At 46.0% G+C, this 21,353-nt stretch overlaps 1 protein-coding gene across 2 annotated transcripts in view; it reads left to right on the forward strand.

The window, feature by feature from the left end:
• PITPNC1 (phosphatidylinositol transfer protein cytoplasmic 1) overlaps nt 1-21,353 on the forward strand; it is a 220,317-nt gene that overhangs the window by 162,292 nt on the left and 36,672 nt on the right. For both annotated transcript variants that reach the window (XM_079797208.1, XM_079797209.1), the window contains exon 5: nt 13,948-14,043. In XM_079797208.1, the coding sequence (XP_079653334.1) occupies nt 13,948-14,043 (96 nt within the window). The remainder of the gene's footprint in view (nt 1-13,947; nt 14,044-21,353) is intronic.

Raw genomic sequence — 21,353 nt, forward strand, 5'->3', positions numbered from 1 at the left:
GAAGTACAGGTGAAGCAATCGGGCTCTCTTATGCCCCTCAGCCACAGGAAGGCAAAGAGCATAGAAGGTAAACCAGCAGGCCCCAGCTAGAAAGTAATTTCTTCAAGAGTGGGCAAGTAGCTCTAGCTGGTTTTGCTCAGTGGTTAGAGCATTGGCCCGCAGACTGAAGGATCACGGGTTCAATTCTGGTCAAGGGCACATACCTTGGTTATGGGCTCAATCCCTGGCCCCACTCAGGCAACCAATCAATGTGTCTCACGTAGATGTTTCTCTGTCTCTCCCCTTCCCTTCTACTCTCTCTAAAAAAATCAATAGAAAAAAATATCCTCTGGTGAGGAAGGATTAACAAACAGTAAGTGGGGAAAGTAACAGTGATGATAATGATGTGGCTGTCGGCCAGTGATAATGATGATAACAAGATGGATATTGGCAGGAATATTTACTGAGCACGAGTGCAGCATCCTGCTAACCCATCTATAGCTGTGATCTTACAAAGTCCTCACAACTATGATTATTCCTGCTCTCCAGCTGAGAACTGAGGTTTAATGAGAGCCTGTGGTCTCACAAGGTCAGAGCTGGCAAGCAGCAGACCTGGGACTTGATTCTAGGTTAGTTTGGCCTCATTGCATGAGCTCTCATGTAATTAATATGCTATATTCGGTTCTAAAAATGGAATTATAAAACTGCATGTGGAATCTGCTACCTGAGTTTTGAAAGCCTGGCTAAAGGTTTAAATTTTCATAGTGAACAAAGAGAAATAGCCCTTCCCATGTTACTGAAGCAATGTCAAGTTTGTTTGTTCTCCTCCCAAGTTTTGTAGGGCTGGAAATAATCTTGAAACAGAAAATGGCTTTTCAAACATGTCTTCAGTTTGTGTGCATTTTCAAATGTGGGTGGAAGGACAGAGCTGGGCCATTTTGAGTCTGGCTCAAGTTAGATACCCCGACCTTAGAGGGTGAGGATGGTAGCCAGGATGCTCATGGCACATCAGAAGGGAATGAAAATGATCAGATTCGGAGAGAAAGACGATCTGGGTGGAAACACCACGATAGAAAAGAGACCGGCCCCAGAGACCCAACAGCAAAAAGGAAAAGTTAAAAATAAAATGAGGCTAAAGATAAACCTTGACAGGAGCAAAATTGAACCAAGAATTCTGTTCCTGGAGCCCAATGTCTGATTGATTTATTTTCCCCACCTTTTGGTCCACATGTGCCTCCCTCGGCCGAGGTCAAGTGCCAGAGGACATCTGAAAATATCCACAGCCAAACTCCTCAGCACATCTCACCACGCGAGGGAGAGGCCGCTCTGCAAAAGTCTTTGTCCTAAACTGTTTATGGATTTTCCATAGTCTGTGCAAGACCTTGAGCACATGCCAACTGGCAGCCGCCCTACAGCTTGGAGACAGACCTTGCCCCTGGTGCAGAGAGTCCTCACGGGGTGTATTGTGATCTTCCCCTATTTTGCATATTTATCCAGAGAATCTCCCAATCTTTTCTTACTGAAGATTTTAGTTAGGAGACATTGCATGCGTGGCTCTTTATTTCTGTCATCCCTCTGAACTGTTAGTGGCTAGTGAAGGCAGTCCAGTAAGTCCTTGTATTTGTTGTGGGTTGTGCCTGGGAGTCATCATGGACAATAAAATAATAAGTAATGGGCAGGAAGACAGCTCTTCAAACCAGGTGGGAAAACTACCCCAGTGTCAGACAGAAAAATGCCCCCTGCGGTTATCAGGAAATGAAGTGCATTCAGCAGGCACTCAGGGAGCTCCTGTTAGGGACCTGCACCAAAACACAATGCATTTAGAGTTGAGAGCATCTGCTATATATTATTTCAGTTAACACTCATATCATCTTAGGGTGGACATTATTATGCTCTGCTGTTGAGAGATGTTTAAAGCCAGACAATTAAGAATACACTTTTAAGCGTGTATTCTTTGCTCTTTCCACTCTCCACCTCAGCTGCCATGAAGCAGATCCTATGGTCAGAGTGGACTGTGGGAAGTGTCAGTGATGGAAGCTTCTGCCCTATACTGGCTGTCTGAGTTCAAGAAACAATGGGCAATAGGTGACAAATGGGGGGAATTATTTAGTAGTTTGGTTGAAAAGACTTCGGTATGTAAACAAGTCTTACATACGTTACAGAAAACTGGGGTTAAGAGAAATGAGGAGAGTAAAAAGAGACAAAAATACTTTCTCTTGAGTGCATGGGATGACACTCAACCAACTGAGCCACACCGGGCAGGGCTCTCTTTTTCTTAATTGTTTTTTACTCAGACTCAAATTCAGATGCCTTCAAAGAGATGCTTACAGAATGAAGCATCGAACAGAAAATTGGCTTTCCCTAAAAACTCTAAAGGAGCACCCTTATAGGCCAAATGGCCTTGAGAGATGAGGTTTGTAAATGCAGGCTGGTGATACCTGGTCCACACCTGGACGACCGGCCGTGGGGTAAGGACCCGTTGCCTGGAACACTGACTGTATGACCATCTCAGGAACATTTTTAGAGCTTCATAATGGAAACGCTGACACAACCTGCTATCAGCAACCACGATTATTAAACAGGCACAGAGCCAACAGCGGTGACTTGGAGTCAGGGAGGAGAGATTAGCATCACAAGAAGAGATTTTAGGCTCTGGGCCAGGAAAGGTTTTTTTTTTCCCTTTTCCTTTTCATTAAATAATAATAATAAGGGAGAGAGAAAGAAAGACCAGAAAAAAGAAAGGTGCAAAAGAATTCTTGTTTAGCAACCCTCCATCAGATTGTTCTGGGATGTCCAGATATAAGCCTAGAAACAAACCATTGTCTGTCTGGAAACTTGGCTGTTGCTTGCCTTTAAAATGGTTCTGCAGAAACCCAGGCAGCCGGCCCCACTCTGCTGTCCTTGGTTGGTCCATGCGCAGAATGGGTACATTACCTCCAGCAGAGAAGAAATAATGATCAGCAAGGCCCATTTTCCATTTGGAGTTGGAGGAAGCACCATTAGGGCAAAAATCGGGTGCCACCTTCTTGCTCTATGTAACTCAGAAGGAGAAGTATGCAGTGATCCGATGCCAGTGGCACCTGCTCCCTGGGATGGTGGAGCATCATTATGGGATCCAGGAAGAACTCTTACAAGACAGTGCCTGTCTATCAAACTGCTCCCTTCAGATTTCCAGAGAGGGGGCCAGTCCCAGGAATTACATGATGCAGCGGAACTGAGGTAGCATTTTCCGAGAGAACTTTCGATGTCCACCCTCTGTCCCAGGTCACACGGCACTGACCACCGCAGAGGGTCAGAGTGTCTCTATTGCAAGTGACGCTTAAGACTGGATGATGCGCCCAGTTGCCCTGCTCATGACTTGCTTCTGGCATTTTAGCTGCTTTTGCCAAACCAGCAATGTCTTGTGACCTTCTTTTAAATTTTTTATTTTAAAAAATGTCAAACCTACAGGGAAATTGCAAAAATAATACAGTGATTCTAGATTCACCCGTTGTTAACCTTTTTCTGCATCTGCTTTGTCTCTCCCTCTCTCTCCATAAATATGAACATATTTTTCTCCAGAACCCTTTGAGAGTTAGTTGCAGACATCATGACCCTCTTCACCCTTCAATACTTCCGCATCCATGCCCTAAAAACAAGGACTTTTCCTTTCGTAACCACAGTGCAATGACTAAGCTCTGGAAATTTAACATTGATGCAATACTAAGATCTGATAGAGTCATATTTATGTTTTGCCAGTTGCTTATGGGGAACAACAGTAAGAAACCTTCATGATTTATGTTCCAGTGTAGACACATACATTGCATTTAGCTGTCACTTTCTTTGGGTTCCTTTAATCCGTGTTCCATGACACTGACATGTTGGAAAGTACAGCCATATTGTGCGGATGCCCCTCATGCTTGGGTTTTCCTGTTTGTGTTCTCATGATTAGATGCAGACTGTGCGTCTTTGGCCAGAATACTGGGTCTTTGTGGACTTTCGTCCTTTCCCCACACTGTGTGACTTCCCTGAGTTCTATTTTCTGGCTTTGGGGAGATGTTGGCCTCCTTCAGTTTTTCCAAGCTGTGTTCATCATGCAGCTGGTGGTGGAGGTCCAGTGCAGGGGGTGGGCAGAGGCTCAGGCTGCCGTGTTTGTGTAGCCCTGGAGGAGGAAGGAAGGCTGATGGAAAGTCACCCTGAGGAACAACAGGAAGAATCTCAGAGCAGAGGCAACAGTGCACTTCCAAGCTGGCCTCTTAACTTCTGCAGACTGCTCAGGAAGCCCTAACAGGATAACTCAGAGCAGAAGCCAGTCTGATTGGGTTAAGGAAAAGGAGCCAAATTCCCTGCCTCCATTTGCCTTTTGGAAATTCCATTTGGGTGGAATTTCACATCCATCCTATCTTCTCCATTTCAACTACTGCTGCCCTAGTTAAAGTCCTTATCTCTTTTCTAGAACAATCTCTCACTAAACCCATCTCCCACAGAGCCTTGTGCGGGGATCCATTTAAACCCCAAAACTGATTTCACAGTGGCTTCCATTGCTAGGGTGGGATTCCATTCTGCAGTTTCTTGATTCTGGATTCCCAGCCTTAAGTTTCTATTCCCCAAAATATCAGATGTTTACAGAACCTTTAGCATCAGCATCCCCTGGGGCCTTACTAGAATCTCAGGCCCTACTTCAGATTCCCTGAACCAGGACCTGCATTTTGGAAAGTTCCCCAGGTGATGTGTGTGTAGATGAAAGTGCAGAAGTGCTGTTTAGAACATGCTGGAAGGGCATGTTCTGTGCAAGGATCTTAAGTTCCCCCTCAGGCTCTTGTCCTTGGTATTGAGGCATGATTCGAAAACTATCCTTTGCTCCAAGGGATTCAGCCGTAAAATTAAACTTTACAATTATGTTTCCTAATTTGCAGAAAGAAGGAAATTTAGTGGATGAGATTTTTCTCAATTCTTTTTTCTCCCACAAATTTTTCCTAAACTTTGACATCTGCTACCACTTGTTGGCTACCAAGATGTCAGTCATTTGCTGGCAGACAACAAAATGAACTAGCAGACAGTGCTAATGTTAAAACTGAAAGCTGAAGGTATTAGCCCAACAGTTCAGTTCAACAACAGCAAAAAATTAAAAAATTAAATGTTGAGCTTTGACTAAATAAATGTTAAAATACAGTGTGAAGGATGCACCAATCCATGAGGTATATCAGTTGTATAGCATATTCCCCACTACCCCTGGGGCCATATATGCTCATGGTGCTGTGTTTAATGGGACCTGGGTAATGGCCATCTTTTTTCTAGAGCTCTTGGGATGCCACTAGTCCAGTTGTGCACAATGCAATTAAATGAAAGACTTGCTGTCACCTATCAATTTTATTTCATCTTCCATGTGGCAGCTTGATAAAGAAATGCATTTTTAAAATATGTTTTTATTGATTTTAGAGAGGAATGGAGAGAGATAGGGCAATAGAAACATCAATGATCAAAGAGAAACATCACCGATCGGCTGCCTCACTGCCCAGTGAGGGAGGATGTGCTAGTACTTCACAGATGAGAAGAGTGAGGTCCGGCTGTGCTCGGCAGCACACCCAGGTCATTCCGCCGAGCAGCACAGCCTGGTCTCAAACCCAGGTCTGGTGCCTAGAGTCCGGCTCATCAGCACCAGACTCTATTTCCTCTCTACGATTTGCTAACTCTGTTTTCCATGATGCAGGAGTATGGTGATAAGGGGAAAGGAGAAAAGAAAATGTCTTTACATTAGAATGACATGAAGGACAGCCCAGAGTTGACCCATGGTTGTGCCTTTGAGGGCTGGTCTGACCAGGGAGGAATGAGGCCACAGGCTCCTCCTCCCTGGGGGAACCGAAGGGACAGGCCTATCCGGGGTCTCTGGCCTAGTCATGCCTCCATCTTGGGGAGAGCTCAGGAGGCCAACCCCTCCCACCTGCTGGCCCAACTCTATCATGCCCAGGCCTGGAAGCTCCTTCTAGAACCTACCAGTTGGCTGCCTGGGCCAGGTCTATGGAGCTCAACCAGGAGGCCTCGCAGAGTTCCCCAACTTAGCCTTGGGCGGTATTTAGAACCAATCCTTGCAGAGGGGCAAACCAAACTAAAAACAACCTACCTGGCCCTAGCCGGTTTGGCTCAGTGGGTGGGGGTCCCGGGTTAAGTTCCGGTCAGGGGCACGTGCCGGGTTTGTGGGCTCAATCCCCAGTGGGGGGCATGCAGGAGGTGGCCGATTGATGGTTCTCTCACATCATTGATACTTCTGTCCTCTCTCCCTCTCCCTTCCTCTCTGAAATCAATAAAAATATTTTTTTTAAAAAAGAAAATGTATCATTAAAAGCAAAAAAACTCTACCTGGAAAATGTAACAATCTGTCTCTTTATTTTGTTTGTTTTTTTCTGACAGTTGATGTAATATCTATCCTGAGTCTTAAGTGGTTTGGGGCTGGTGCCCGTCCCACTGTTCTGCCCAGAGGGGCATGCTGGGAACGAGCTGGAAGGAGACACAAGGCCCTGGCAGCCTTCTTGTCACGCTCCTGTCTTTTGACTCCCCGGTGTGGCCTCCCCACCACGGGCCTCAGCAAGCCATCTATCTCAGTGTTTTATTCTCTCCCCTCCAGGCTGAGGTAGTGGCTTCTCAGGGAAAAGCAAGTAATTTTCCTGTGTCAGGAGCTCTGCCTCTCTGTGCAAAGGCTTCATTGTGCAGGCTCAACAGAGGTGTAAGGGGAGGACAGGGATCGGAGCTGCCTTGCCATGGCAAAGCCCAAACACTGAGGCCACTGCAGGCTGTCCCAGCGCCAGGGCTGTCCCAGAGCCAGCCTACAGTGCGTCCAGGTTAAATATCGACTCCTCACCTTGAGAAAACCAGCAGTTCTAGTTCCCAGAGATCACCCTGCAAACTGACAGAAGAAGGAACTGGGAGAAATTGAAACTATTTTAAGCTCAGCTTCTGAGGTTTATTTTAGGAAGCATATTGATCCTGCTGCGGGGAAAACCATATAACACATCAGGTGCCAGGATCCACACGTGTCCATGTGAAGTGTGGCCGGCGTGACACAGGCTGTATGTCCAATGGGGGCTGCGGCCCCAGAAGAAGGATTCGGATGGAGGCTGCTCTGTCCCAGAATCAGACCAAGCCAGTGAAAAGAGCCTTGTGACAGCGGCCCTGGGAAATGTCACTGAGAAGCGTATTTGTGCCCTAAAAGCCTTTTTAGTAAATGGATGGAGCAATAGCATTGTGACCCTCTGCGTTGCTGTAATGTACTTTTCTGTACATTTCATAATTAGTTGCCATGACCTGGAGCATCATTTCTACGATCAGAGTCTTTTTCTCATCGGTCATCATGTCACACTGATTACTGGCTCTTGAACCTTCTTCTTCACCCTTCAATTCACCCAAATGAGCCAGGGTTCTCCATTGTTCCCTGCATGGACCTTGGGTCGTGACACAAAATGGTTCTCAACCCTCAACTGGTTTTCTGGGGCTCTGTCTAGACACAGATTCTGGAAGAGAAAGGAGTGTCCCTTCCCTTGGAGGGGCCGTGCTATGAATTCAGACTCACTTTGTTGTGCTCTCTACCCTGAGGCCATCCTGCCACCGTCTCAGGCACCCTTCCCTCTTTATCCTGCTGTTCTCCTCCGGGTGCATTTAACGGCAGCTTTTTATTCTGAACTTCACTGGTGAGCATCGACCTATGTCATCCCTGTCCTTCTGTCTCTTCTGTTGCCATCAGGTTTTTGTCTGTTGTTTTTGAATTTTTTTGCAAACTTGGAGGCGGGTGGAGAAAGGGAAAGGTCTTCTCTATAAAATCAAGGTCCTCCTTGAGTGGACCTTATCTCACATATTTTAAGAGGCACAGTGTTGAGCACATAGTAGGTACCTAATAAATATTTGCTGAGTTATTGATTGCTGTGTACCTAGTAGCTTCTCTTCCGAGCACCGTCTTAAGTAATTCCATCTTCAGAACAAATAACAGTTACCCACGTCTCTATTCTCATGGTAAAACAGAAGCAGAAATGTTTTTAAAGAGACCCAAGAAGATGATCCTTCTCTATCTCCATCTTAATGGCAATGTTGCATGCTGTTGGGTTGAATCATAGAGTGCACATATGTATGAAACAGTCACAATCAAGTTGTGCAGGCGTGACAATGTTCTTGGTGAGAATACCAGTAGTAATGGGGTAATAAAATGATGGTTTACTTCGTCGTTAACTTGGGATTATTTATTTATTTATTTATTTATTTATTTATTTTACCTACCATAAGTGCTTTTTAGGCCCTCCCTACCAGATATGCTGCTATGAGATAATAATCAATAAGCCATGAGCCAACTCTAGCCCCATATGCCTAGTGTATTAACCACTGCTCTCCACCAAGCCAATGGCCACTTTACAAATCCAGAGCATTAAGATGAAAGCATTGTTAAAACAATAATCCTGCTTCCAGCATGCCTGCTTGCTGAATTCTTTGTTGGTATGTCTTAGTCAATTGCTTCCCCTGAGATCGCCCAAGTGCAGTGAAATAAAGTGAGGGTAGAACAGTGGCTTAGTTGGGATTCTCTATACCTTTAATCATATCTGAAGCATAAAACAAGATGGGATTTTATTTTTCAAAATCCATGCTAATCTCCCTAACCGGTTTGGCTCAGTGGATAGAGCGTCGACCTACGGACTGAAGGGTCCCAGGTTCGATTCCGGTCAAGAGCATGTACCTTGGTTTTGGGCACATCTGCAGGAGGCAGTTGATTGATGTTTCTAACTCTCTATCCCTCTCCCTTCCTCTCTGTAAAAAATCAATAAAATATATATTTTTTTAAAAATCCCTACTAATCAACCACCCCTACCATGCATCTTTGGTAACTTGGGAAGATGGCAGGAAAATCCACACAGCTCCTAAGCTTGGATCTCTTCCTACCCCCATCAATTTTTTTTTTTAACAATAGACTTTTTTAGAGCAGTTTTAAGTTTATGGAAAAATTGTGCAGAAAGTACAGAGAGTTCCCATCTAAACTTGGATCTGAAACCACAAGTTACTATTATAGAGAAAAAGCGGCTGCCCAGTCTCTTGAGTTCCAGGATTGTGGATTTCTGGAGAGCCATCAGACACAGTGGTCTCCCTCGATGGGCTGTAACAAGAGAGATCACAGAAGTTAGAAACATCTAGAAGCAAAACAAGAGAGATCACAAAATCTAGAAAGACAGTCTTGTCCAAGGAAGAAGTCTAGTTCGTTGTTAAAACACCGTCCATTATCTATCAATGCACCTTTCTCTTCTGATTTATGACCTCACAACTCAGCATTTTCCTGCATTAAATGTGGGGCATCTCCTTTTCTCCATCCTCTCCACCTCATGTTTACCCTCTGGGAAAATCTTTTTTGAGAATGGAGTTATTAATGGCTACATAATGGTTCATCAAATGGATTTATCATAATTTCCTTGGCCATTCTCGCATACTAGGATATTTAAGCTGCGTGCTTTCTCTCTCTAATTTTTTAAACAATAATGTTGCCATGAAAATCTTTGTGCATAATGCTTTCCCTTTACTTAAGATTCTTAAGATAAATTTTCAAAGCTTAAGCTTACTGGGTCAAACTATATGAAGGTTTTAAAGGTGCTTGATATTTAATGTTCATAATACTTTATAAAAAAAGGAAAACTACTCCCTTTTCATTTTGGACTCTGTAAGATAGTATTTACTTGGGAGACTTGCCTTTTCCTGGAGTACTGCTCAGTTCATATTAAAAGGAGTGTGTTTATGGGGTGTTCATTGCCTGCGGGGGAGGGGAAGGGGAGCCAACCAGATTGGCCCTGAAATCCATTGCAGATGATCTGTAGGGGGGCATGTCTGATAATAACCAAACATGGGAGCGTTATTGTAGAGGATAAGGGAAAGTACCACAATGAACTCCCAAACCCAACTGCCATCTCAGAAAGAAATGGGTTCTGCCTGAGGCCTGGAGGTGCATAACACCTGTGTCAGGTGCAATCCTGGCATCGTTTGACTTGATGATGTACCAACAAGATGCATCTTGTCCTGACCCTATCTCAGCAGATCTCCTACTCAAAGAGGTGGTGGTTGGACCAGAGTTCTGGCAGCTGCTGTTGCTGCCACTGGAGAAGCTGAGATGAATACTTACTCGTGCTGTTTTCCCCGGAGGCCTGGCCAAGCCTCTGTCTGTGTCTAACAGTGTTGGCTTAATTCTGGATCGGGCCTAAACGAAGCATGAAGATTAGGCTGTGGCCTCTGATTACACTACATCGTGACCACCCCCACTTCCCATTTCCCTGCTGCAGTCCCTCTGTGCACCACCCAAGTCAGCTGGCTGTGGGGTGAAGGGGCAGAGAGGGACTGAGCCAAAGAGCAAGACTTGGAAGATAACATGACCCAGAGGTCACTCAACATCACAGACACTTTAACTGGAAGGAATATTAGTGGTGAGCTGGGTCACTCCATCCCAACCTCACTGGGACCACAGATCTCTGATAATCACATGAAAGCGGTCAATCTCTCCAAAATATGCACCTGCCCAAATTCTGGCTACAATTCCAGGATATTCCACAACTCCCTGACACCGTCCATCTAGACTAAGCTTTTCATTTCGCAGATGATGACATGGAGAAACTGCGGAGATGCAGGGCTTTGCCCAAGGTTACACAGAGAACTGAATTCAAACTCAGATCCCCTAATTCCCGATATAGGACCAATACAGGAGGTTTCCACTCTACATTGAGCCCTATTTTGGGAATCATGAAAAGGTAGGGTGCTTACAACCAAGGAAATAGAACTCAGGCTTATGAAAGGAAACTAACATCAGTTAGTACTCAGTATTCCTGCCATAGATTCCTCTTTGGAAAGCAGAAACTAATGCCTTCCATTAATTCAGCAGGTACTCAACGAGAACTTGAGAGCATCTCCTGCCCTAACCAGTTTGGCTCCATGGATAGAGTGTCAGTCTGCGGACTGAAAGGTCCCAGGTTCAATTCCGGTCAAGGGCATGTACCTTGGTTTTGGGCACATCCCCAGTAGGGGGTGTGCAGGAGGCAGCTGATCAATGTTTCTCTCTCATTGATGTTTCTAACTCTCTATCCCTCTCCCTTACTCTCTGTAAAAAATCAATAAAATAAAAAAGAGCATCTCCTAAAATCTCTAATCATTGGGAGACTAGTTGTTTATTGGAAATTACGACTTTTGTATCTGGAGCCTGAAGAGGATGTTGAGGTCCTCAAAATGATTTTTTGTGGCTTTGTTCAGGCGGTGGGAACCCCACCCTGAAAGGTTTAGTGCAAAGGTGCTTGGTATTTCATTGACTGTGATGCAAAAGTTAAGTGTCACATTAATGAAAGAGACTAGAGTTTGAACCAAAGGGTCCCTACGTAGATTCTACTGCAGCATCAGCTACTCAACAACCAGAAGAAGAGCTCCAAGTCTTTGGGGACATACATTTTATAAATAGCAGTAGGAAAACCAGATTCCAATTTCATCTTTCTGGAAAGAAGCAGGAAGCGCTTTTGACTGATATGTGTCTTCTCAGTTGGGTGCCAAAAGGCAGCCTTTTATCAAGAGTGGGCAGAGCCTAATGGTGAAGGCTGAAGATGCCCTGGATAGGAGCTTCCCTGCTGATTGGCTGTGTGACCTCGGGCAAAGCTTTTTAGTTCTTTGAGCCTTGGTTTTCTCATCTGCAAATTGGGAATAGTAATACTCTCCTCATAAGGGAGAAGAAATACCCAAGGAAGGAGTAAGATCTAAACCAGAAAGAGAAGCCTCCTTCTTCCTGCAGAGTGCCTGAGTTCATGGCTTAATGTTGTACCTGCTACAAAGAAGTGCTTACAGGGTCCAGGCCATTATTTCCAAGCAGAGACCAAAGGGTGAACTTGGAGCTGAGAGGCAACGATCTGATAACTGCTAAAATGGGCGGTCAAAACTGTTTGAATTAAAGTAGGAAAAGCCACATAATCCGTCAATAACTACCTTAGCCCCTGTTTATGCCCCCTTCTTTCAGTCCCATAAATTTTTACCACCAATAAATGTCCAACCTCTCACTTCTTTTGTAATTTACTCTCCAGAAGCTCATTTCCCTCTGGGGATTCCGAGTTGGTTTGTTGTCTTAATGAGGCACGAGTCTTTCTTCTCTTGGCACACACTTAAAAGAGACTCGTGCATGAAAGGGAGAGGGAAAACACTCACACAAACAACCTAGGACCCAGTATTTCATCTCACAGTGTATTTCTCCACTCAGCCTTGAACCTGTTTCCTCACCGTCTCTCTCATTCCTAAGCTGTCCACTGTGTGCGTATCCTGAAGCACTTGGCTCCCCGTGGCAGTGGAAGGGATCAGAGCTGATCCAGAAGCCAGTCTTTCTCTGCCTCTAAGGAAAATGCAGTGACCACCTCAGGTCAGACCATAGGATTAATCTCCTTGAACAAATCTGAAAGAGTCCAGTCTCCAAGCGTTTTAGGAGAAAATTAGCAACAGAGCGAACAGCAGACTTGGAGGATAATTACGAGCACCAACATTATTCAGAAAGCATTTGGAAAGGACTAATTGTTTAAACTTGAGAAGCAAAGCAGGGGGAGCGTAGCATGCAAAGAGGCCTGCAGTTGCCCTCCTGGGAGATGGTGTTATTAATAGGCACCAAATTTGTGTGTCAAGACAATGTTCTTAGGCATCAACCACTCTGTTCTTCCCAAATATTTCATTCCCTTCTGAAGAGTCAGATTTAATTAGTGTTAACGGATGGTTCCCCTGCTGGAATTAGCTCAACTGTGAAAATGGGGGGGATGGAGGTAGGGAGGATAGTTAAAACCTACAAGGATGGTCCTTGCTGGTTTGTCTCAGTGGATAGAGCATCGGCCTGCGGACTAAAGGATCCCAGTCAAGGACACATGCTCAGGTTGTGGGCACAATCCCCAGTAGGGGGCATGCAGGAGACAGGGAGAGGGATAGAGAGTTAGAAACATCGATGACAGAGAAACATCAATCAGCTGCCTCCTGCACAATCCCCACTGAGTATGTGCCCACAACCAAGGTACATGCCCTTGGCCAGAATTGAACCTGGGACCCTTGAGTCTGCAGGCCGACACTCTACCCACTGAGCCAAACCGGTTAGGGCTAAGAATTTTTTTTTTTTTTTAAAAAACCTGCAAGGATGAAGTGGTTTTGCAAACTTAATTTGTTTACCATCCTTCAGATCCTTCAGAAGGGCTGGGAAGGTGATCACTTTAGTCTAGAAAAATGGCAATTGGAAAAACTAGAGGACTGTAATCTTTCCACCAAAATTGTGTCTTAAATCAGCCTTCATGTATATCTGTATATGTAGCTGTCTTACATATTTATTTGCAAGTGATCGTCATTGTGGGCCATGAAACCTAGAGTAGACTGGCGGGAAGTCATCTCCGTATCTTTTCAAGGTTTTACCTTCCTACCCCTCTGTGTACCGAGGAAACCATGCTCTTACGTGATCAAGAATAACCCTGTGTGTATCCCTGGGTAACTGGGTTGTTACCCAGATCTTTACTTTCTTCTGTTTATCTGTATTTTCTACAGTGAGCGTGTATTCTTTGTGAAATTAGGTAGATATAAAAATTTTAATGAAAAAAAAAAACCCACATTTTTAAATTCCCTAAATCTTTGGCTGTATTACCGCTTTATGTCTCATATCTAGCTAGATCCTTTTTAGCCTCTTCACTCCCCCTGTTCAGCAGACATCATTTTGGAAAGAGATTTATGTCTTCAGTCTTGAACTTCTAAAAACAACCTTCATTTTCTTCTACCCAGCGGTGATTGATGCTACACCTGCCTCTGATGTGACAAACACAGGCAGTGAATAAAAGCCTTTCATGATTCCTGTGAGTTCTGAGGCCCCAGAAGGCACTAGCCAGGGGCACCAAGCCACGTGAAGATGCTCTGTGGGTTGTAATTCTGCCAGCGGGCACCTTGAAGCTATCACCTGGTATCACTAACCTTTGATCTCTTGCTCTGCTCTTTCAGATTTTTGACAGTGAAGCCAAAGACCTCGAGAGAGAAGTTTGCTTTATTGATATTGCCTGCGATGAAATTCCAGAACGTTACTACAAAGAATCTGAGGTGAGCAATAGATGGGATGACATGTGGGAGAGATTCATTCATTCATTCAACAAGAATTATTAAGTCCACCATAACCTGGAGACTTCCATCTGTCTTTGTGTTCATTTAGTCTGGTTTCACATTTTGCTGGATTCTTAATTGTGTGTCTCAACATGAAATCCCGCCTCCTAAGGGCCCATCATTGGCCCTGGCTGCCACGCAATTTCAGTGTAGTCTTCCTATCCCCCCAATTCTGCCATCATTCTGGGCAGCAAAATATTCACAAGGCTAAACTTACCCAACATACTGGTCTCTCTTAAAAAACAGCAGTTACTGCTGTAGCCGGTTTGGCTCAGTGGGTTGAGCATCAGCCTGTGGACTGAAGGGTCCCGGGTTCGATTTCGGCCAAGGGGACGTACCTCAGTTGCAGGCTCCCAGCCCTATTCGGGGGCATGCAGGAGCAACCAATCGATGTGTCTCTCTCATATTGGTGTTTCTCTCTGTCTCTCCCTCTCCCTTCCACTCTCAATGGGGAAAAAAGATCCTTGGGTGAGGATTTTAAAAAAACAGCAATTACTGCCTCAGCTGGGTGGCTGCTGGTTGGAGTGTCGTACCCGTACACCAAAAAAGGTTGCGGGTTCGATCCCAGGTCAGGGCGAGTATGGAAAGCAACCGATCGAATATCGATGTTTCTCTCTCTTCCTTTCTCTTTCTATCCCTCCCTTCCTCTCTCTCTCTCTAAAGTAAATAAACATATGCTCCGGTGAGAATTTAAAACAAAAAGCAGCGTTTACTTCTGGCTTCCTGTTTTTTCAGGCTTTTGCATAACCTGTCTCCCCATCTGTGAGGGAGGGGCTGTGTTTTATTTGTATCTTTGGGGTCTCACACACAGAACATGCCCATTCAGTCCCCTCTGAATGAATGTTGGAGCTTAGGCAGCACCTGTCAGCGGGGAACCTTTCTCTCTCTAAGCGGGAAGCACTTTCATGGGGCTTCTCCTTTTTTTGTCTTGACTGAGAATAAATTCAAAAGAATATCTTCTCTACAGTTTCTATCCTAATAGAATCCATTGTTCGCCTCAGCCCGACCTTTTTACTTGACTGTGGGTGCAAGCCATCGTTTATATCCCGTTAGTGCTTTATTGATGGCTGCAGAAGGCACTCGGGTGATCCCCTTGTAAATAAGGCCCAGCCCTGCAAGGACAGCGGATGCAGGGCTGTTTCTGTTGTTTAGCAACATGCAGCCAATCACAGTGTGTTTGGACTCAGGGCCCCAGACTCGTCCTTGAGCCATAACATGTGAACCTTGAAACTCTTCTCTCAGATTCATTAAGGCTGATTTAAGACACAATAAATAAACTCGTTAAAAATAAATCCCACCGCTGCACAAACTGGGCTCCCAATGTGGTTCAGGGTTGTTGTTTTTTTACCTTCACTTTTTGGGATTCGTTTGGACATAAAGGTCTAACCTGAGGGTAGCAAATGCCGAGCCAGCTGCTTAATTGCAGGCGTGACTTCGCAGCTGACGTCACCTCAAAGACCAGGAGAGGCTGTGATGTGAATTGTTCTCCGTTCTGGTCCAAGGCTGAGCTTTTTAGTGCCATCAATTTATAGTACACTCTGTAGCCAGCAACGCTCGTGCGTTTTCAGAAAAAACAGAGTGAGATGCTCTCTGTGTAACATGCCGAGGAGAAGAAACCTGGCCTCCCTGTCTCACGGCACGGAGGAGCCATTTCTGTGGTTTCACATCAAGTTCACCAATACTATGGGGCTTCAGTGATATGCAGAGCATCATGCAACACATGGGTGGAGCTGTTGCCCGGTCAGTCCCGTGGCTCTTTAGGCCTTGGGATGCTACTGTCCTTCCTGAACATCTGGCCTCTTGGGAGTTCGGGCCTTCCCGAAAGGCAGTGTTGCCAGAAAACTAATTTCAGCTCTTCCTCTTCAATTGCTTTGGGGTAGTCCTGCCTGTTACTCCGGGAGTTCCCTCTTGGTTCATGGAAAGTCTTAGGACAAGTGTGGAATACTAATGAGGAAATCAGCCAGTCTCGTTTCTGATCAGCGGTGCCTTACTCATTTCCCTGTGCTTCGTGCTCCAAGAACCACCACTGGGCAGACATTCCAGGAACTTGGACTTCTTGCTTCACTGTCATTAATTTCTCTGGGTCTTAGTATTCTTTTCTGGATGCAGTTTGACCAAGGAAATGAGAGGAGAATCGTCATTCATCCAATAAATATTCAGTGAGTGTGGCATACAGTATTAAGATGGTAACATGGCAATGGGCAGAAGAGACGCTGAGGGTCCCTTCCCTCAGAACACTTCCAATCTAGCAGGCGAGCCAAACAATAAAGAAATAATAAGTACACACAGGGAAACAGAACGTAAAAGGATGGAATCAGGAAAAATGTACTACAGGAAATGACATGCCGAGACCCACGGGACGGAAAGAGCTGGGGGAGGAGGTAGCAGCATGGGTGGGGCCCTGAGGTGGCACGAATGAGGAATCAGAAGGCGGCCAGCATGGTGGCAGTGGAAACAAGGAACAATGGTGCAAGGGAGACTGGATAGGGAGATGGGGCTGTGTTAAGACACTTAGATTTTATTTTGTTCAAGTGCAATAGAATGCCTTTTAGAAATATATATTTGTATTGATTTTAAAGAGAGGAAGGGAGAGGGATAGAGAGAGAGAAACATTGATGAGTTTCATTGATCAGCTGCCTCCTGCTCGCCCCACTTTGGGGATCGAGCCTGCAACTTGGGCATGTGCCCTGACCAGGAATCAAACTGTGACCTCCTGCTTTATAGGTCAACACTCAACCACTGAGCCACACTGGTCAGGCTGACCTTGTCATATTCTGAGTAAAACCCCTCGGTGGCTGGGAGGAAGCCCAGTCTCTTAGCATGGCCCTCTGCCTTCTCCACTCCCCTTTCCTCCCTGCCTCTGTGCCACTCCCCTGGGGAGCATCCAGTTATTGCTCTTTAGAGGTCAGCTCAAACGTGACCTCTCCCATGGCCCTCCTGAGCATCCCACACCCCACCCACTGTCAGCGGATTTCTGGTCTGTGGTTTCCAGATCATGCTAGCTCATGCTAGCTCATAGTTATGCAACAGCTCCATGAAGACAAGGGCTGTTGTCTTTATCACTGTGCTTCACCAGCTGGCACAGCGCTGGCACATGACAGACGCTCATGAAATGGTTGTTGAATGAATGAGTGAAAGCCAGGGGCTTTGTTTTCCCTTCCAGCAGCCACAGCCTCAGAGTGAGCACCATCCGAGAAAATGAATTGGTTGCCAGCAAGCTAACAGTTGTGAATCAGAGTTCCTTTCCTTTTTTTCTTTTTAATCCGAGGCATACAGCTTTACCCACTTTCTCTTCCAATCCATCTTTGTAACTTGACTATGTCAGCATCATAAGTAGGATCGGACTTTCTGGGGAGAAAACTGTGGTGCCAGTGGCTGAATCTGAGGTTTCTGATGCTTATGGATCTGGATCAGGGTTATCTAGGTCAGTCCTCTCCACCCAGCTCCTGTCACTCACACCGCCGTCCAGACCGAAGAAGAGGATTAAAGCACTTTTTTCTTTTTCCATTTCTCCTTGGGAACCTCTGAGCCACATAATCAAGAATGCCTCTCTCCATAAGGTGACCAGAGCTGGGAATTTTCCACTGGTGCCCTCTGCCTGGTGGCTCTGGTGCCACCACTAACCAGGGAGACAGAAGGTCACCGGAGGGATCAGCTGATGCCTAGCCCAGTGCTCTCCATATTCTCCTTTTCCAGGACTGCTCTTTCCTGTGCATATCCAGGGCCCAAGCCTTGGCTCCCTGGGACCTTTCCGTCTCAAGTTCTGTTCTCTCATATCCATTGCAGAATTCTGCAGAGCATCGCTGTGTTTAAAACAAAAAAAAAACAGTCACTATGATTTTTCAGGCACAGAGAGCTCATCCATCAGTCTCAACCCAGCCCCACCAAGGCCCCGCCTCCCCACCAGAGTCGGAAGGCTCTTTGTACCGAGTCACATGAGAAGCACCAACGCAGCAAATAGGAGGGGAGGCCAAAATCGGAGCAGGTTGTACTTGATGTGTGGTTGATAGGTGGATTGTTGCCTCTCACCAAGATTTCCATCCCGACCCTTTGAAGCTCTGCCATGGTTTCACTGTGAATGAGAAACTCTGCATGATTGGTTGGAGCATGCCCACAGAGGGCATGGGCAGTGACCCGTCCCTGCAAGGCTGAGCAGCTTAGGGGGCGGGAGCACATCTGGACACCCCGCCTACAGCGCTAGTCCAGGCTGGACGATCTCTGAAAGCCATGCTCAGAGGGCTCTAACTCAGGCCTTGGTGTTGGCTCTGTAAAGTCCAGCGCTCTTCCTCCTGGATTCACTACATGAGGTTTGGCTTCCACTGTAAGACGAGGAGTGACCAGAGATAATGGCATCTCTATTGGCCTCCTCGCAGCTCCCCAGAGGCACCAATGTGGAGGACATACAAAGTAGCTTTTAGGTGTTCAGACATGCCTTGAGTAGAAGGGAGTGGGTGTATTTCCCTGGTGGAGGAAGTTTAGAAGTAGAGGATTTTTTTGTGTTTTGTCTTTTTTTTTTTCTTTGTTGATTTTTGTAAAGCAGAGGGAAGTCTCTCAACTAGTGGTTCTCTATTGGGGGCAGTTTTACCCCCCAGGGGCCATCCAGCAATGTCTGGAGATAGTTCTGATTGTCACCACTAAGTGGAGGATGTTTGGCATCTAGTGGGCAGAGGCCAGAGATGCAGCTAAATATCCTACAATGCCCAGGGCTCCCCCACAAATAGTATTATCCAGCCCAAATGTCCACAGTGGTGAAGTCGAGAAACACTGCTACAGACCAATCCAAGAACGGAAATATAGAAGAGCCTATTCGTAACAGGACTCATTAATTAATTTCTTTAATTTGCATTTACTAAGTGCCTGTTGTGTGCCAGGCTCCGTGCTGGGCACTGAGGCAACGAAGGCCATGACTGTCTGGTCTCTACTACCCTTTGAACTTGATCCGCTTTTTACAGAAAAATCAAGGTCCTCTTCATTTTGGAGGATGTGAAAGAAGTCTCCTTCTTGCCGGGGATAAGTAGAGCATAATCATTATTATGGGAAATTTTATGATGTTTTGAGCCCAGGTAGCAGTGAAGAAGAAAGGATAACAGCTCTCCTAGAAGCATGGCCCTGAAGTGCCATAACTGAATGCAGGGCAGTGCAGGAGTTTTAGGCAGAATTTGATTTAGAGCCTTCCCTCTGGGTGTGACTAAGAGAAGGGACTCTTTAACCTCCAGGCTCGGATCATTGCCTGGACTAAGAAATCACCAGCAGCCCAGCCAGTGTGGTTCAGTGGTTAAGCGTCAACCTATGAACCAGGAGGTCACGGTTTCAATTCCCGGTCAGGGCACATGCCAGGGTTGTGGGCTCGATCCCCAGTGTGGGGCATGCAGGAGGCAGCCGGTCAATGATTCTCTCTCATCATTGATGTTTCTATCTCTCTTTCCTCTCCCTTCCTCTCTGAAATCAATAAAAATATATTTTGGAGGGTAAGGGGAGAAATCCCCAGCAGCCAGTCTGTTGGGCCCTCCAATTGAAAATCTGTTGAATTCTCTCTTAAGGGAGAGAGAACAGAACAAAGAGAGGTATATCTAACTTTCCCAGTAACTGTCAGAGGTGAGAGATTAAATGCTGTTTGCTCAGTAGGATGGGCCCCCAGAAAGGGAACCAAGAGGCAAAGTGAGTAAATATTGTCATACTTAGCTGTACTCTTCAGTACAGAGTGCTTCGCCCAAACCACTCGGCTCCCTCAGATTAAAAATGTTTTCATTTTGGTCCGCATCCTGGCGATTGACGGTGGTAGAATTTTCATTTATCTCCCAACAGCCAGATTTAGCACAGCTGCCTCCTGCTAGGGTACGTTGTCGAGTTCAGTTTGTTGTGTTGTCATTGTCATTTTTCCCCCCTTTTCCCTCCATCCATCTGTTTCTCTCTGAGAGCAGCACAGCTGTTTGTGATGGGTTCCAAGTTCCTGGGGCTGGGCCCTCTTAGATACCAGGAGGACCGGCTGCAGTATGCAGGAGCCATTTCCCAAGGGGTCTGCTGCCCCCCCCCCCCCGCACCCGACTCCCGTGGCCACAAGAGGAAGGCAGCATTGTAGCTGCCGTGTCATTGCAAATGGGGAGCCTGGGTGGTCACCTGGGAAACTAGCTTTTCTCTCTCCATCCCCCCTTACACGTTGGGCATCATACTGTGCATCTATCCAGATTGATGGTACTGAGAAGGGAACGGGTCTCCAGCCCAGTGGGAGGCTTAGATGGTATTCCAGTGGCTTCCTCAATGTGGGAGTGAGAGTCCATTCAGCCATGAGGGCTTGATCCAGGAAGGCTTGATCCAGGAAGGCTAGAGGGAGACGCTGCCATTCTCCGACCTGCAAGAACTATCCCTTGTGCAGATGCAGTGCCGCACTGGGTGGGGACAGCCTGTGGGGTGAAATGAAAAGTAGGACACCCTCACCTTTAAGAAGCTTATGATCTGGTTGGGAGGAGAAGGTAATGACAGCACAGCCGGAGGCAGCAGGAGAAATGCCCTCACGAGATTCACGCCCTCTGCCCGACCATCATCCAGAGAGTTCAGGGAGGGGGCAGCTCCATCAACAGCAGTGGTCAGGGCAGGCTTGCTAGGAGTGGTGGAATCTGAGCTGGGCTTCCAAAACGTGTTTATCTTTATTATTCATCTGTTCACCAAGTAATACGTGATCCTCGTAAAAACAACGTTCCAACATGATATAAATAACATGGGAAAACAATTGTCCTGTGGCAATTGCACCTCATCAGAAATAGCTGTTGCTAAAGTTGGTGCTTATACCTAAACATGGTGCATAAGTAACATTATTCGATGAAAAGAAGCTTTTCACGGGCACTAGGAGCTTGCCATCCTGTGGAAGCACACATCTGTCTGGCAGGGTTGGTAATGGCTGTAGGTTGTGCCATCTTACAGTTATGTCCTATTTCTGCCTTTCCCCGCTTGGTGGACATTTAGGCTGTGTCCATTCTTTGGCTCTTATAGTACTACAGGAAACATCCTCATGTGACATCCTTTGGGCGTTGTTCTAATGTTTCTGTAGAATAGTTTCTAAAAGTGAAGTTGTTGAGTCAGCCAGGAGGGCTTTATCCAGGCTGCCCCCGTTCAAAGCTATGTGAAGTTACCCTCTGACCCACATTGAATTTCGAGGACGAGAGAAATGGAAACGTCAGTGTAGTAAGTGAGGGCAGAGACAGTGACCACGGTGGGAGGCCCAGTGCATATTCAAGGATCTGTCTGATTGAGAC

Source organism: Cnephaeus nilssonii, assembly GCF_951640355.1.
Source record: "Cnephaeus nilssonii genome assembly, chromosome: 19".
Classification (NCBI taxonomy): Eukaryota; Metazoa; Chordata; class Mammalia; order Chiroptera; family Vespertilionidae; genus Cnephaeus; species Cnephaeus nilssonii.